Source organism: Chiloscyllium plagiosum, chromosome 5 (assembly GCF_004010195.1).
Source record: "Chiloscyllium plagiosum isolate BGI_BamShark_2017 chromosome 5, ASM401019v2, whole genome shotgun sequence".
Taxonomy (NCBI): domain Eukaryota; kingdom Metazoa; phylum Chordata; class Chondrichthyes; order Orectolobiformes; family Hemiscylliidae; genus Chiloscyllium; species Chiloscyllium plagiosum.
In genome coordinates this window covers 82,602,105-82,615,840 of record NC_057714.1, presented here as the reverse complement: position 1 = coordinate 82,615,840, position 13,736 = coordinate 82,602,105, and the positions used below count along the sequence as shown (strand labels likewise).

The following is a 13,736-nucleotide window of genomic DNA, read 5'->3' as shown; positions in this document are numbered from 1 at the left end:
CCATGGGGAGCCTTGTCGAACACCTTACTGAAGTCCATATAGATCACATCTACTGCTCTGCCCTCATCAGTCTTCTTTGTTACTTCTTCAAAAACCTCAATCAAGTTTGTGAGACATGATATCCCACGCACAAAGCCATGTTGACTATCCCTAATCAGTCCTTGCCTTTCCAAATACATGTACATCCTGTCCCGCAGGATTCCCTCCAACAACTTGCCCAGACTCATCAGTTTATAGTTCCCTGACTTGTCTTTACCGCCCTTCTTAAACAGTGGCACCACGTTTGCCAACCTCCAGTCTTCTGGCACCTCACCTGTGACTGTCGATGATACAAATATCTCAGCAAGAGGCCCAGCAATCACTTCTCAAGCTTCCCACAGCGTTCTCAGGTACACCTGATCAGGTACTGGGGATTAGGTTGGAGCGGAGGGTGGAGCAGATAAGTGGGAAGGAAGATGGACAGGTAGGGCTGTTCAAGAGGGCAGTGCCAAGTTGGAGGGTTGGATCTGGAATAGGTTTAGGGGAGGGTAGATGAGGATACTGATGAAATCAATATTGTTCCCATGTGGTTGGAGGGTCCCAAGGTGGAAGATGAGGCATTCTTCCTCCAGGTGTTGGGTTGCTAGGATTTGGTGGGGGAGGAGGCCCAGGACTTGCATGTCCTTGGCCGAGTGGGAGGGGGAGTTGAAGTGGTCGGCCATGGGCTGGTGGGGTTGTTTAGTGTGTGTGTCCTAGAGATGTTCTTTGAAACATTCCGCAAGTTAGCGTCCTGTCTCCCCAATGTAGAGGAGACCACATCAAGAGCACCGGACACAGTAGATGACATTTGTGGAGGTGCACCTTGACATGTGGGAGGTGTCACACAAGCCTATAGTTGAGCTTTGTACAAGTTTGGCACTTGGCAATGGTGTTCACTTCATTAGCCAGTGCAGGCACAGACGCTCAATACCCACCTTCTGAGCCATAACAATTCTGTGATTCTGTCCTCTTCCTCATTCAGGAACTTAGAAGGAACCTGTATCATTGAGCACTTTTGTACATTCCATGCCCTTTATTTACATTAAACTAAAAAATAGAACATGGAACATCCTCCACCAATCACCCATGGCCCCATCCATGCCACCTCAGGCTCTCTTAACCAATCTCCATTGCCCTCCACAATTCTCTGCCAGGCTATGCACCCTAAATTACCCAGATAGAACAAAGAACAAAAAAGAAGGACAGCACAGAAACAGGCCTTCAGCTCCCACATGGCTACTAATGACCATCTGCCAAGTTATGCCCCTCACAAACTATGGCCACTCATACTCTCCGTGCCAGTTTATGTCCCTCTTCTCACCTCATGGCAATTTATTGCCCCTGTACCAACTTAGTACCAATGAATGTCAACCCATGTTCACCACCTACCATTCTTTGTCTTTTCATCCAACATGCTAATTCACCTATGGACAGGCCTCAGATGAAACAAAATCAAGTTCTCTGGAATAAAATATTAAAGGTGGAATATTTCTAATTTGCATTGTCTAAAAGTGGGAAAGCTTTATGGAGGAAAGCTCACCAGACCTTGCGTCAATTAGCTGATTGACTGCAATTCAGAGATGAGCATCTCCAAAACTTGGCAGCATCACTATGGAGGCCATTACAACTGATGGGCTACCATCATCCCAGACTCCCGGTTGTGGGATCAATGCTAAGAAAGGTAGGTGTTGTTTAATGTGGTGAGATGCTTCAGGCTTCGGGTTACAGACAGATGGAAAGAAGAATAATAAAGAATAATAATAATAACGAAGAAGAAAGAAGAAGAATAAAGATGGAAAGAAGGATAAATCCCTTGATACAAATTAGTTCAGGTTGCAGGATGCTCGGCCCAAACTGATAGCCTACCCTCATTGGTTTGCAGTTGGTTAGGCTAACTTTATCTCATTCTGCAGAGAACCAAAGTAATTGTAGGACTAACAAGATGAGGCCTTTAAATTGTCATTAAGTGAATGGCTGGGGCAAGAGAAGGTTGATCACATCTCTTCCTGCCCAGAACTGAATTTCTGAGGTGGTAAGAAAGGGTTGAAGATCTTTCTGGCACCAACCTACCCATCCCATCAGCTTTCCCACTGCCTCTCATGTGGGAAAACCTCTAGAAAAGTATCTACTGCAGACTTTACTATATTGAAAAAAGAAACTCTTCTTAATAAAGGCCCATTTCTTATATTTATATTTGTTCAACTAAATGCTTACAGCAACAAATATTTCAACCAAGTGCTATATCCCTTGTAATTCCCAGCCCCAGAAAGACTCTATATAACTACTTGTAACTGCCAATCCAACTGTGAAATGGTAGATACCCTCATGTAATAATAGATGGTTGTGAATACAGAGGTATTCCAATATTGGAAGCTGTAAAGTCCATAGATTGGGCAAGCAAGTATTTGTTTTAACACTCCAACATATTCTTCCAAAGTTTTGAAGGGCAGGAGCTTTTAAATGGCTTGATAGCTCTCTTTGATAGCAGATACTTTTGACTGCTCCTCTTGATGAGGCCCTTAAACATCAGAATTTTACAGAAATAAATTGAGATTATTTTTGGGTAATGAGAGGAATCAGTGTCAGTACATTTTCTTTCTCCTGGTTGGGACTGTAAGATTTTGATAATGCTGCCAATTTTCAGGGTATGATGCAACATTTGTTTTAATTTTATTGGTTTGAAGTAACATTTTATGAATTTGCTTAATGTTTTTTTAAATGATTCAATTTGAATTTCTAGTAGTGAGACAATTAACAGGATAACTGTTCGTGAGGAACTGGTCTTGCTGGCTTAATACAATTAAACATACCAGAGGGACTGGGTTAAGCAATTGTGTTTTTGCATAATTACACTTCATGCAATTCAAGTTCTGTCTATCTGCTTCAAGGAAGTAAGCAAAAAGTTTGAAATTTGCAGCTTGAATTCCAAAAGGCACTTTATATTTAAACAAGAATCATGTATTATGTGAAGTTTTAGTTCGCTAACTGACTTGGTTGAATAACTGTACCTTTAGAACAAAGCATCTAAATTACTATAAAGATGTCCTGATATTCTGCTGGAAACATTAGCTATTAATGCCCTTATAAAAGCTGTAGCAGCAGTAGCAGAAATGGTGACAGCGTCAGACAGAAGCAGCATGAATTTATGAAGGAATGTAAGCTCGACTAAGCGGCTGGCGGTTTTTGCGAATGCAGCTAGTAGAATGGATAAGTGGACCCAATGGAATGTGATTTACCTAGACTTTCAGAAGGCTTTCATAAGTTCCCACTAAGAGATTAGCATTCAAAATTAAAGTGCCTGAGTTGAAGGTTGTATACTAAAATGGATAAATAAAGGGTAGGAATAAACAGATCTTTTTCAGCAGGCAGTGACTGGTGGGATCCCAGCTATTAACATTATATTCTAATGATTTGGCGAGGGAACTAAATAAGATATCTCCAGGATTTCAGAAGACACAAGGGTGGTATGCGAGGTATGCTTTGAGGAGGATGCAAAGATGGTTCATTTCAATTTGGACAAGGTAAGGAAATGGGCAAATACATGGCAATTGTTGTAAAACGTGAATAAATGTGAGGTTATCCACTTTTGGTAATGAACTGAGAAAGGTATTGGTGCAAAAAAAACTTGAATATCCTTGTGAAGCTGATGTTGAAAGTGCAGCAGGCGAGGAAAAAGGCAAATTGTATGTTGGCCTTATAGCAAGAGGTCTTTAGCAGAAGAGCAGGCAACAACGCAGGACATTGTTAAGTACAAGTGGAGTATTGTATTCAACTAGATTCTTGGTCTCCGTATCTGAGGAAGGAAATGCTGGGAATTGAGGGAGTATAATTTTGTGAATTCCATCTCAGGAATCAGTTTATCAAACTGATTCCTGAGATGGCGGGACTGATATATGTGGAGAGATAGGATCAGTAATACCATCAAGACCAAACAAGGAATGAAGAGGGCTAATAGGGGCCATCAAATGTCCTTGTAGAATTGAGGAGAATCCCAACACATTTATACCAGGAGCAAGAGAGTAGCTAGCGAATAGGTAGTTGCAATCAAGGACAAAGGAGGGAATTTTTGTGCGGAGCCAGAAAAAGTGGGAGAGGTCTTAGAGTCATAGAGATGTACAGCATAGAAACAGACCCTTCGGTCCAACCCATTCATGCCGACCAGATATCCCAACCCAATCTAGTCCCACCTGCCAGCACCCGGCCCATATCCCTCCAGACCCTTCCAGTTCATATATCCATCCAAATGCCTCTTAAATGTTGCAATTGTACCAGCCTCCACCACATCCTTCTGGCAGCTCATTCCATACACGTACCACCCTCTGCGTGAAAAGGTTGCCCCTTAGGTCTCTTTTATATCTTTCCCCCCTCACCCTAAACTTATGCCCTCTAGTTCTGGACTCCCCGACCCCAGGGAAAAGACTTTGTCTATTTATCCTATCCATGCCCCTCATAATTTTGTAAACCTCTATAAGGTCTCCCCTCAGCCTCCGACGCTCCAGGGAAAACAGCCCCAGCCTGTTCAGCCTCTCCCTATAGCTCAGATCCTCCAATCCTGGCAACATCCTTGTAAACCTTTTCTGAACCCTTTCAAGTTTCACAACATTTTTCTGATAGGAAGGAGACCAGAATTGTACGCATTATTCCAACAGTGGCCTAACCAATGTCCTGTACAGCTGCAACATGACCTCCCTGCTCCTGTACTCAATACTCTGACCAATAAAGGAAAGCATACCAAACTCCGCCTTCACTATCCTATCTACCTGCGACTCCATTTTCAAGGAGCTGTGAACCTGAACTCCAAGGTCTCTTTGTTCAGCAACACTCCCTAGGACCTTACCATTAAGTGTATAAGTCCTGCTAAGATTTGCTTTCCCAAAATGCAGCACCTCGCATTTATCTGAATTAAACTCCATCTGCCACTTCTCAGCCCATTGGCCCATCTGGTCCAGATCCTGTTGTAATTCACAACTAATTTTGGAGGTCTTTCTTAATGAGTATTTTGCATCAATATTCAGTAACGACAAGGACATGAATGATGGTAAGGGTAAAGGGTTGATATTTCAGGGCATGTAAATGACGGTATATTGAAAAATATTAAAGTAGATAAGTCCACAAGGCTTGATGGGATCTATCCCAGGATACCAAAGGAGGCAAAGGGGGAGATTATTGTGGTTTTGACAGGGAATTTTGTATCCTCATTCTCCACAGGTGGTTTCCTAGAAGAATGGAGAATAGCCATTTTGTTCCTTTGTTTAAGAAGGGCAACAGGGATAATCCAAGAAATTATAGGCTTACATCAGTGGTAGGGAAATCATTGGAGAAGATTCTTAGGGACAGGATTTGGAAAAGAAGGACTTACTGGGATAGAAAGCATGGTTTTGTGCAATCTCATCTCACGGATTTGACATTTTTGAGGAAATAACAAAGATGATTAATAAGGGTAGGGCAGTGGATGTTGTTCATGTCGATTTTTCTCAAGCGTTTGACAAGGTCCCTCATGGTAGGCTGGTCCAGGTGATTAAGTCACACGGGATCCATGGTGAGTTGGCAAGTTGAATACAAAATCAATTTGTTCATAGAAGACAAAGGGTAATTGAAGAAGGGTGTTTTTTGACTGCAAGTCTGTGACCAGTGGCAAAGATCAGTGCTGGGACATGTGTTGTTTGTAATATATACATATATAAATTATCTGGATGAAAATGTAGATGGTCTGATTAGTAAATTTGCAGATGACATGAAAATCAGTGCAGTTGAGGATAGTGAGGAAGTTTGCCAAAGGTTACAGCTGGATATATGTCAGTTGGAAAGTTGGGTGGAGAAATGGACGACAGGGTTGAATCTGGACAACTGGGAAGTGATGCATTTTGGAAGGTCAAATAGCAGGACCCTTAGGAGCGCTGATATACAGAGATTTTGGAGTGCTAGTCCATAGCTACCTGCAAATGGCTATACAAGTAGATAAGGTGGTAAAAGGCATACAGCATGCTTGCCTTCACTGGTTGGGAAATCATGTTGCAGCTGTATAAGACTTTAGCTGGACTGCCTGCCATATTAATGAAGTTTTAAAGTCTCTTGTCCTTTTGAATTGCCCTTGCAACATAGCAGAATCTATTGTGGCAGGGACAGTGAACTGAAAGGATGGCATTGAGTGAGAAAGATGCTGACTATTTGAAAGAGAGTGTTCTTTGTATGGAAATGTTGCAGTTCAGACAAAAAAGATCAGTGAAGCTAAAGTGACAGACAATGTGCACTTGCTTCAAATACTTGACTAACCTTGGTGACTGTTGTGAGGTCATTGAGACTTTGACTGCATTCTGTGGGAGATCTTGGACAGTGGAGGATTAGCTCCTTGCTTGCACTACACCTGTCTCACACAGGGCTCACTACCCAAGAACATGTCCTCAATATCCTACTGGAACTCAGTTCTGCCATCAGCATCCTCATAGAAAGTACCCAAATTTGGGAGCCTTTCTCACTGCTGACAATCTGAATCTGCGCAGCTTCTTCTGCTCTTTTGCTAAAAAGTGACTGCCCCATAAGTGGCTGGAACCTTTTAACTGGTGCACCATAACCATGTTTTTCTCTTTCCTGGCGGAAGGACAGGCAATAGAATGGCCTTATGGCCTTTAAAACACATAGCATGATGAAGCAGGTTATGGATAAAATTGAGGAGTGAATGAGTGTCAGATTAAAGATTTAAGAGCAGCTTAACTAGAAACCCACTAAGAGGAGACAATACAGGGGCAGGAAATCTGGTGGCCTTTCTGCCTGGATGCTATCTTTGGAATGAGATTAAAATTAGAAGCAATTTCAGTCAGTGTTACTGTGAAGTTCCGATTCCTGATGATTGGTTCTATCACTTAAATAGTTGCCAATGCTTTTGCTGGAAATGTGGGGTGGCACGGTGGCTCAGTGGTTAATACTGCTGCTTTATACCACCAGGGACCCAGATTTGATTCCATCCTCAGGTGACTGTCCATGTGGAGTTTACACATTTTCCATGAGTTTACTTCAGGATCTCGGGTTTCCTCCCACAGCTGTATGACTCTATTAATAGTAGTTGTCGTTTCCTGAGGATGAGGGATTTCAAGACAAGGGGGCACATTTTTAAGGTGAGGGGAAAGAGATTTTTAAAAAATACGAGGAGAATTTTTAACACAGAGGATGGTTTGTGTGTGAAATGAACTTCCAGAGGAAGTGGGGTGGATGCCAGTATAATTAAAAGGTTTAAAAGACATCTGGATAAGTACATGAATAGGAAAGTTTTGGAGGGATATGGGCCAGGAGTATGCAGGTGGGACTTGTTTGGTTTGGGATTATGGTCAGCATGGACTGGTTGGACTGAAGCGTCTGTTTCCGTGCTGTGAGACTCTATGACTCTATGTTCAAGTTAGATGGATTGGCCGTATTAAATTTCCCATAGTGTTCAGGGATGTGTAGGCTAGTCAGATTAGCCATGGGATTGGGTCTGGGTGAGACTCTTTTCAGAGAATTGGTATGGACTCGATGGGTCAAATGGCCACAGTCTAGTGATTCTATAATTCAAATGCAATCTCAGGTGACAAAGCAGCATTGGATTTCACAATCAAATGCAGATTTGTATGGCATAATTGTTATCTATGTTTACCTATATCAGTGAATGTACTAATTAATGGTGCCAACAAAGGCCATTCATTCCCTCAATGTGCCATTGGTTTCTTTCTTGGCTCATTGAAACATATATTTCATATTCACCATATTTTGACATAGTGTATTTAATGAGATTTTGCACAGCTCCATCATGTTACTTAGTGTTGAAGTTTTCTGACAACATGTAAAAAGTTTCATATACATTCTCTGACATCACATAAAGGTATCGGTCATTTTACGGTGTCATCTAACATATCAAAAAGTCATTCGAAAAGTATTAAAATCAATGCATTCACTATTTCATTTTGACACAATTTTTTTGGAATCAACTCAGTAACAAACATTAAATGAGGAAATTAAGTTGTCTGTTTCTTTTGTTCTCTTTCTAAACAGTGTCAAAACGTGTGTTGCTAGAAAATCACAGCAAGTCAGGCAGCAACCAAGGAGCAGTTTGGGCATAAGCCCTTCATCAGGAATGTCCAGCATATGCAGAACTCACTTTCTCCTTTTCTTTCTAAACAGTCTATTCAAATTAGATGCATTCCAAATGACTAAGTCCAATGCTGACTATGCACACTCTTTCACATGGTGTTTGAAAACTCATCTCTGTTGTTTGAAGGTTTATGCCCTCCCTCCATAGACTTGACTTCGACTCTGTATAATCATGACAAAGTCTCTTGGTGTGTTCAGTCCCTTCCTGAATTCAATGTGGCCGGTTATATGCCAGAGTCTCCCATGAGCCACTGGGGACATTTCACCTCTTGAACAGCTTTAAAGATTTTCTTAGCAAGTTGACATGGGAGAGGATACTTCTATTGGACAACCTTTTTTTTTATTCGATTTAGTGGATCTTGTCAGGGCATTGCTTGTTTGTATGGCATAATTGTTATCTATGTTTACCTATATCAGTGAATGTACTAATTAATGGAGCCAACAAAGTCCATTCATTCCCTCAATGTGCCATTGGTTTCTTTCTTGGCTCATTGAAACACATGGTTTCTTTCTTGGCTCACTGTCAAATATATCCAGTGATACTTATCCAATTTTTTATGGGATGCCTGCAGAATGTACCCAAAATATGAAACAATTGAAAGAATCTAAACTCAGCCTTGTCAGGTACAGACTATCACAAGGGGGCTAGCACATCCAAGCAAAATGAAGAAGCTTAATAGCATGTTTGAAGAAACACTGGTGTTAGTGACCCACTTTCTATTTATGTGTTTCGGGTTCCTTGGGTTGGTGATGTCATTTCCTGCATTGGTGATGTTGTTTCCTATTCCTTTTCTCAGAGGGTGGTAAATGGGGTCGAAATCGTTAAGTTTGGTCGATAGAGTTCTGGTTGGAATGTCATGCTTCTAGGAATTCTTGTGCGTGTCTCTGTTTGGCTTGTCCTTGGATGGATGTATTGTCCCAGTTGAAGTGGTGTCCTTCCTCATCTGTACGTAAGGATACTAGTGGGTCATGTCTTTTTGTGGCTAGTTGATGTTCATGTGTCCTGGTGGGTAATTTTCTACCTGTTTGTCCAATATAGTGTTTGTTACTGTTATTGCAAGGTATTTTGTAAATGACATTCATTTTGCTTGTTATCTGATTAGGGTCTTTCAAGTTAATTAGCTGCTGTTTCAGTATGTTGGTGGGTTTGTGGGCTACCATGATGCCAAGAGGTCTGAGTCATCTGGCAGTCATTTCTGAGATGTATTTGATGTAGGGGAGAGTGGCTTGGGTTTCTGGATGCATTTTGTCTACTTGTTTGGGTTTGTTGCTGAGAAATCAGAGGACTGTTTTCATTGGATACCCGTTTTTTTTAATACACTGTAAAGGTGATTTTCCATTGCTCTTCATAGCTCCTCAGTGCTGCATTGTCATTGATATAATGTTCTAATGCAGCTCTGTTTGTGGGTGTTGGGATGGTTGCTTCTGTAGTTCAGTATTTAGTCCATATGTGTTGTTTTCTTGTAGAAACTGGTTTGAAGTTCCCCATTGTTTGTTCACTCTACTGTGACATCAAGGAATGGCAATTTGTTGTTGTTTTCCTCCTCTTTTGTGAATTTTATGCCACTAAGGATATTATTGATGGTCTTGAAGGTTTCCTCTAATTTGTTTCATTTAGTGATGACAAAGGTGTCATCCATGTAGCGGACCCAAAATGAACCTTCCAGCTCAGCGAGCAAACTTATCCTGAAAAGCAGAGAAGTAAACTGTACCCAGGTTGTAGCCCTGAAAGCCTACAGCTGAAGTAATGGCTCTGAGTTTGCTACCTTCCAGATTCCAACCTCAATTCCACACAGAAGTACAGTCAGCAAGCCCTCTGCTTTGACAGGTCTGGTACAAGCACAGAAGTTCATTTGCTATACAACCTATTGAGATCAAGCCTCTTACTCAATGCACTGACCAATAAAGACAAGCATACCAAACACCTTCACTATCCTGTCTATCTGGGAATCAACTTTCAAGGAACTATGAAACTGCACTTCAAGGTCTCTTTGTTCAGCAACACACCCAGGACCTTACCATTAAGTGTATAAGTCCTACCCTGACTTGCCTTTCCAAAAGGCAACAGGTCAGGTTTATCCAAATGAAACTCCATCTGCCTTGGCCTATTGACCCATCTGATCAAAGGGCATCTGAGGCTAAGAGGTGATCTTATGGAGGTTTATAAAATCATGATAAAGTGGATAGCCAAGGTCTTTTTCCCTGGAGTAGGGGAATCCAAAACAAGAGGGCATGGATTTAAGGTGAGAGGGGAAAGATTTAACAGGGATCTAAAGGGCCATTTTTTCACGCAGAGGGTGATGCGTGTATGGAATGAACTGCCAGAGGAAGCAGGGAAGCTGGTACAGTTACAACATTTAAAAAACATCTGGATGGGTATATGAATAGGAAAGGTTTAGAGAGATATGGGCCAAATGTTGGCAAGTGGGACACGATTAATTTAAGATATCTGGTCCGCATGGACAAGTTAGACCAAAGGGTCTATTTTCATGCTGTACAGCTCTATGACTCTTCAAGTGGGAAACCTGATAGAAGGTAAGTGACATATTGATGACGTTTCCAACTTATTAATTTCATACTTAAATACTTTAACCCTTTTTTCAAATGTAAGGTCTTTTGCCCTTTGGAAGAGGCCTCAGATTTGTGCATGAATTTTGAATATGTGCATAAAGTTCAAAATATATGGAAAGCCAGTGCTATGCACCTCAATCCCTTTTCCCTCTGATCCGTGTCTCAGAATACAAACACACCTTGGGTGATAAGTGGAGGAAAGTTAAATCCACTGACAGTCGTCTCAGCTTTTTAAATTAATGAATATTTGAGGGGAGGTGTAATTGTGAGGCACTCTTACACAGAAGTGTACTAATAATCTGTTGTTAGTCACTCTTGGATGTTGCTGTTTCTACCACCACTTCTAATTTTGATGAGAGTTAAATCTTTAAAAGTTAACTTCTTTTAAAGGTATCAAAAATCACCTTTCAATGTTTGCTAATATCCAATACACTTGTCAGATCAGAAACTACAATTCCAGTTAAACTGTAGTTTATTCATTGAAAGCCACTAGGGAGAAGCTGCAGTATAATTTGATCATAAGACCATATGGTGCTTGAGTCCATGGCATGCCTAGGTTTAACTGAAGGCTTAACATCAGTCTCTTTCATTTCTGTAGCTGCTTGAATAACAGTAAATCCACAGGCAAGCTCGTTGGGGGTAGCACATTGCTGATCAATTTATCAACAAGTCACAACTGGAACAAATAATCTTTCCATGTTCACCATTCTTTTGAACAAATATACAGTCAAGGATTTCTTTATCATTTGTGAACCCGGGTCTCCGGCGCTGTGAGGCAGCAGTGCTAACCACTGTGCCACCGTGCCGCCCATAATCTTTCCATGTTCACCATTCTTTTGAACAAATATACAGTCAAGGATTTCTTTATCATTTGTTGCTGTGATCAGGCAATTAGATTAATGTTTCTACTTTCTAATAAACATTTAAAGTAAACAACATCAAACAGATGAAATACAACTAAATAAATTAATATATCCAGATAAAATACAAGTCAATTTTGTGCAATAAACTAATTATACTTTATTATTACTGTTATCTCTACATAGTTACATTGTAAATCGACTCAGAATAATTATTCTTGTTAAGTGAGTCATTTTAATTATGAACTCCTGTAAAGAAAATAGTGATATGACTGAGTAACATACTTTACCACAATAATCTTGAAATGTGAAAGTTAAACACACAAACATGTTAAACTAATAATTAATACCTCAAATTTATAAACAATTTGTCAGTTGAGGTAAATTATCACTTGAACTTTTTTAACAACAATCAATACATTGAACTCCCATTAATCAAATCACCAATTCAAGTGAATTGTTAAATAAAATAAAGCAGTCCATTAACTATGTTCTAAAGGCTGCCTGATTAATTTCAAGGATTGTTTGATTAAATAGTGAAGCATTACAAAATACCAGAATATTAATAAGTAGAGTACCACTTCATATTTGAAAACATAAAGAAATTGCAGTTCACCCTATACTTAATTTGTACAGTTTCTATACAATTAACAAATCAACCTGCAGCAGATATCAGCTGAATTTTATAGGTAGCTGATATGTTGCTGAAGAAGTCCACTCACAAATTGGCTTCATTATTCTCTCACGTAAGGTGCATGATGAAATTTGATATAAACTTGAAAAGGAAACATTTGCAAATGCTATGGACAGAGAGAAGGGGAGTGGGACAAATTGGATAGCTATTTCAAAGAGCCAGCATAGACATGCTAGCCTAAATGGCCACCTCCAGTGGTATATGATTTATGAATATCAGTGACACTTACTCCAGATCATTACTTTCCTCTATCATAGCTGAAATGACCGACATCTAATTCCACAAGAAGGCCCTAGCTCCAATCTAATTGGTAACGACAGGTAGTCTGATTCCTTTCATATCTACACAATACTCAAGATTGACAAAAAATACTGTTAAAAATTTCTTGATAGTTGCAACATTAGAAATTTAATACTTACTTATGCACATAGAGATTCATTAATGATAGAGAAATTTGTAAATTCAACCCAAAGTACACAAGCAATCTCTTAAAATTTAAATTTCATTTGAAATTCAGGCATTGCTCTCGTCTCAACACGCCTTGAGCCTACGGAACACGGGTGACTTACTGATTTGGTGATCTTTGACAAATTCCTCCTGGGATGAAGTTACATGATTGCTGGTGACACAGCTTCTTTTCTCCACATCAGGACTATTCTACATCAAGCGATGTGTGCGGGGACCAATTGTTCATATGAAGAATTCTAGCAGAGGAGTGAGCTCCTTTTGTAGATGACACCGCTGCCATTTCCATGAGCACAAATCTCCACAGCCCGAGCTGTAAATGCTAGTTGAGTGGATGTGGATGCATTAGTGATAGTAACAATAATGCGAAACATAATGTTGATGAGTAAACCGCTTTCAATTAGCCAAGCTGGAAACAATAAAAAGACCCGCCAAGTAACCCTTATTTATTTATGTTTATTTTCTATACACTCATGTGGCAAGAGGGTCACTGACTAGCTAGTATTTATCACCTGTCCCTGGTTGCCCTTGAGAAGGTGATGGTGAGCTGCAGTCCACATGCTGTACGTAGACCCACAATGCTATTATTCACAGGCAGCAAAGTCAGGTAAATAACAAAGTTCATCTTTTGCCTTGTGAAAACCAATAAGTAAACTACTCTTGAACAGGAATATACAATAGAGTGAAGTGTTGACAAAAACCTTGGAAATAGCTAAACAGCTGCCAGCATTTACTTTTCTTGTTGTCTATAACATTTTTACAGGATGTGAAGAAATAGGTCTAAACTGATCTATCGAGGAGAAAGTGAGGACTGCAGATGCTGGAGATCAAAGCTGAAAATGTGTTGCTGGAAAAGCGCAGCAAGTCAGGCAGCATCCAAGGAGCAGGAGAATCGACGTTTCGGGCATGAGCCCTTCTTCAGGAATCCTGAAGAAGGGCTCATGCCCGAAACGTCGATTCTCCTGCTCTTTGGATGCTGCCTGACCTGCTGCGCTTTTCCAGCAACA

The 13,736-nt window shown here is 40.4% G+C and overlaps 1 protein-coding gene across 3 annotated transcripts in view; it reads right to left on the bottom strand.

The window, feature by feature from the left end:
* Nucleotides 1-12,736, bottom strand: part of LOC122550048 (myosin-IIIa-like) — a 284,716-nt gene extending 271,980 nt beyond the window's left edge. Inside the window, exon 1 of one of the 3 annotated variants that reach the window (XM_043690484.1) lies at nt 12,684-12,736. In XM_043690484.1, coding sequence (XP_043546419.1) covers nt 12,684-12,703 — 20 coding nt within the window. In that variant the 5' untranslated portion in view covers nt 12,704-12,736. The remainder of the gene's footprint in view (nt 1-12,683) is intronic. The other 2 variants (XM_043690481.1, XM_043690483.1) reach the window with 2 other exon arrangements.
* Between the last annotated feature and the right edge of the window lie 1,000 nt (nt 12,737-13,736).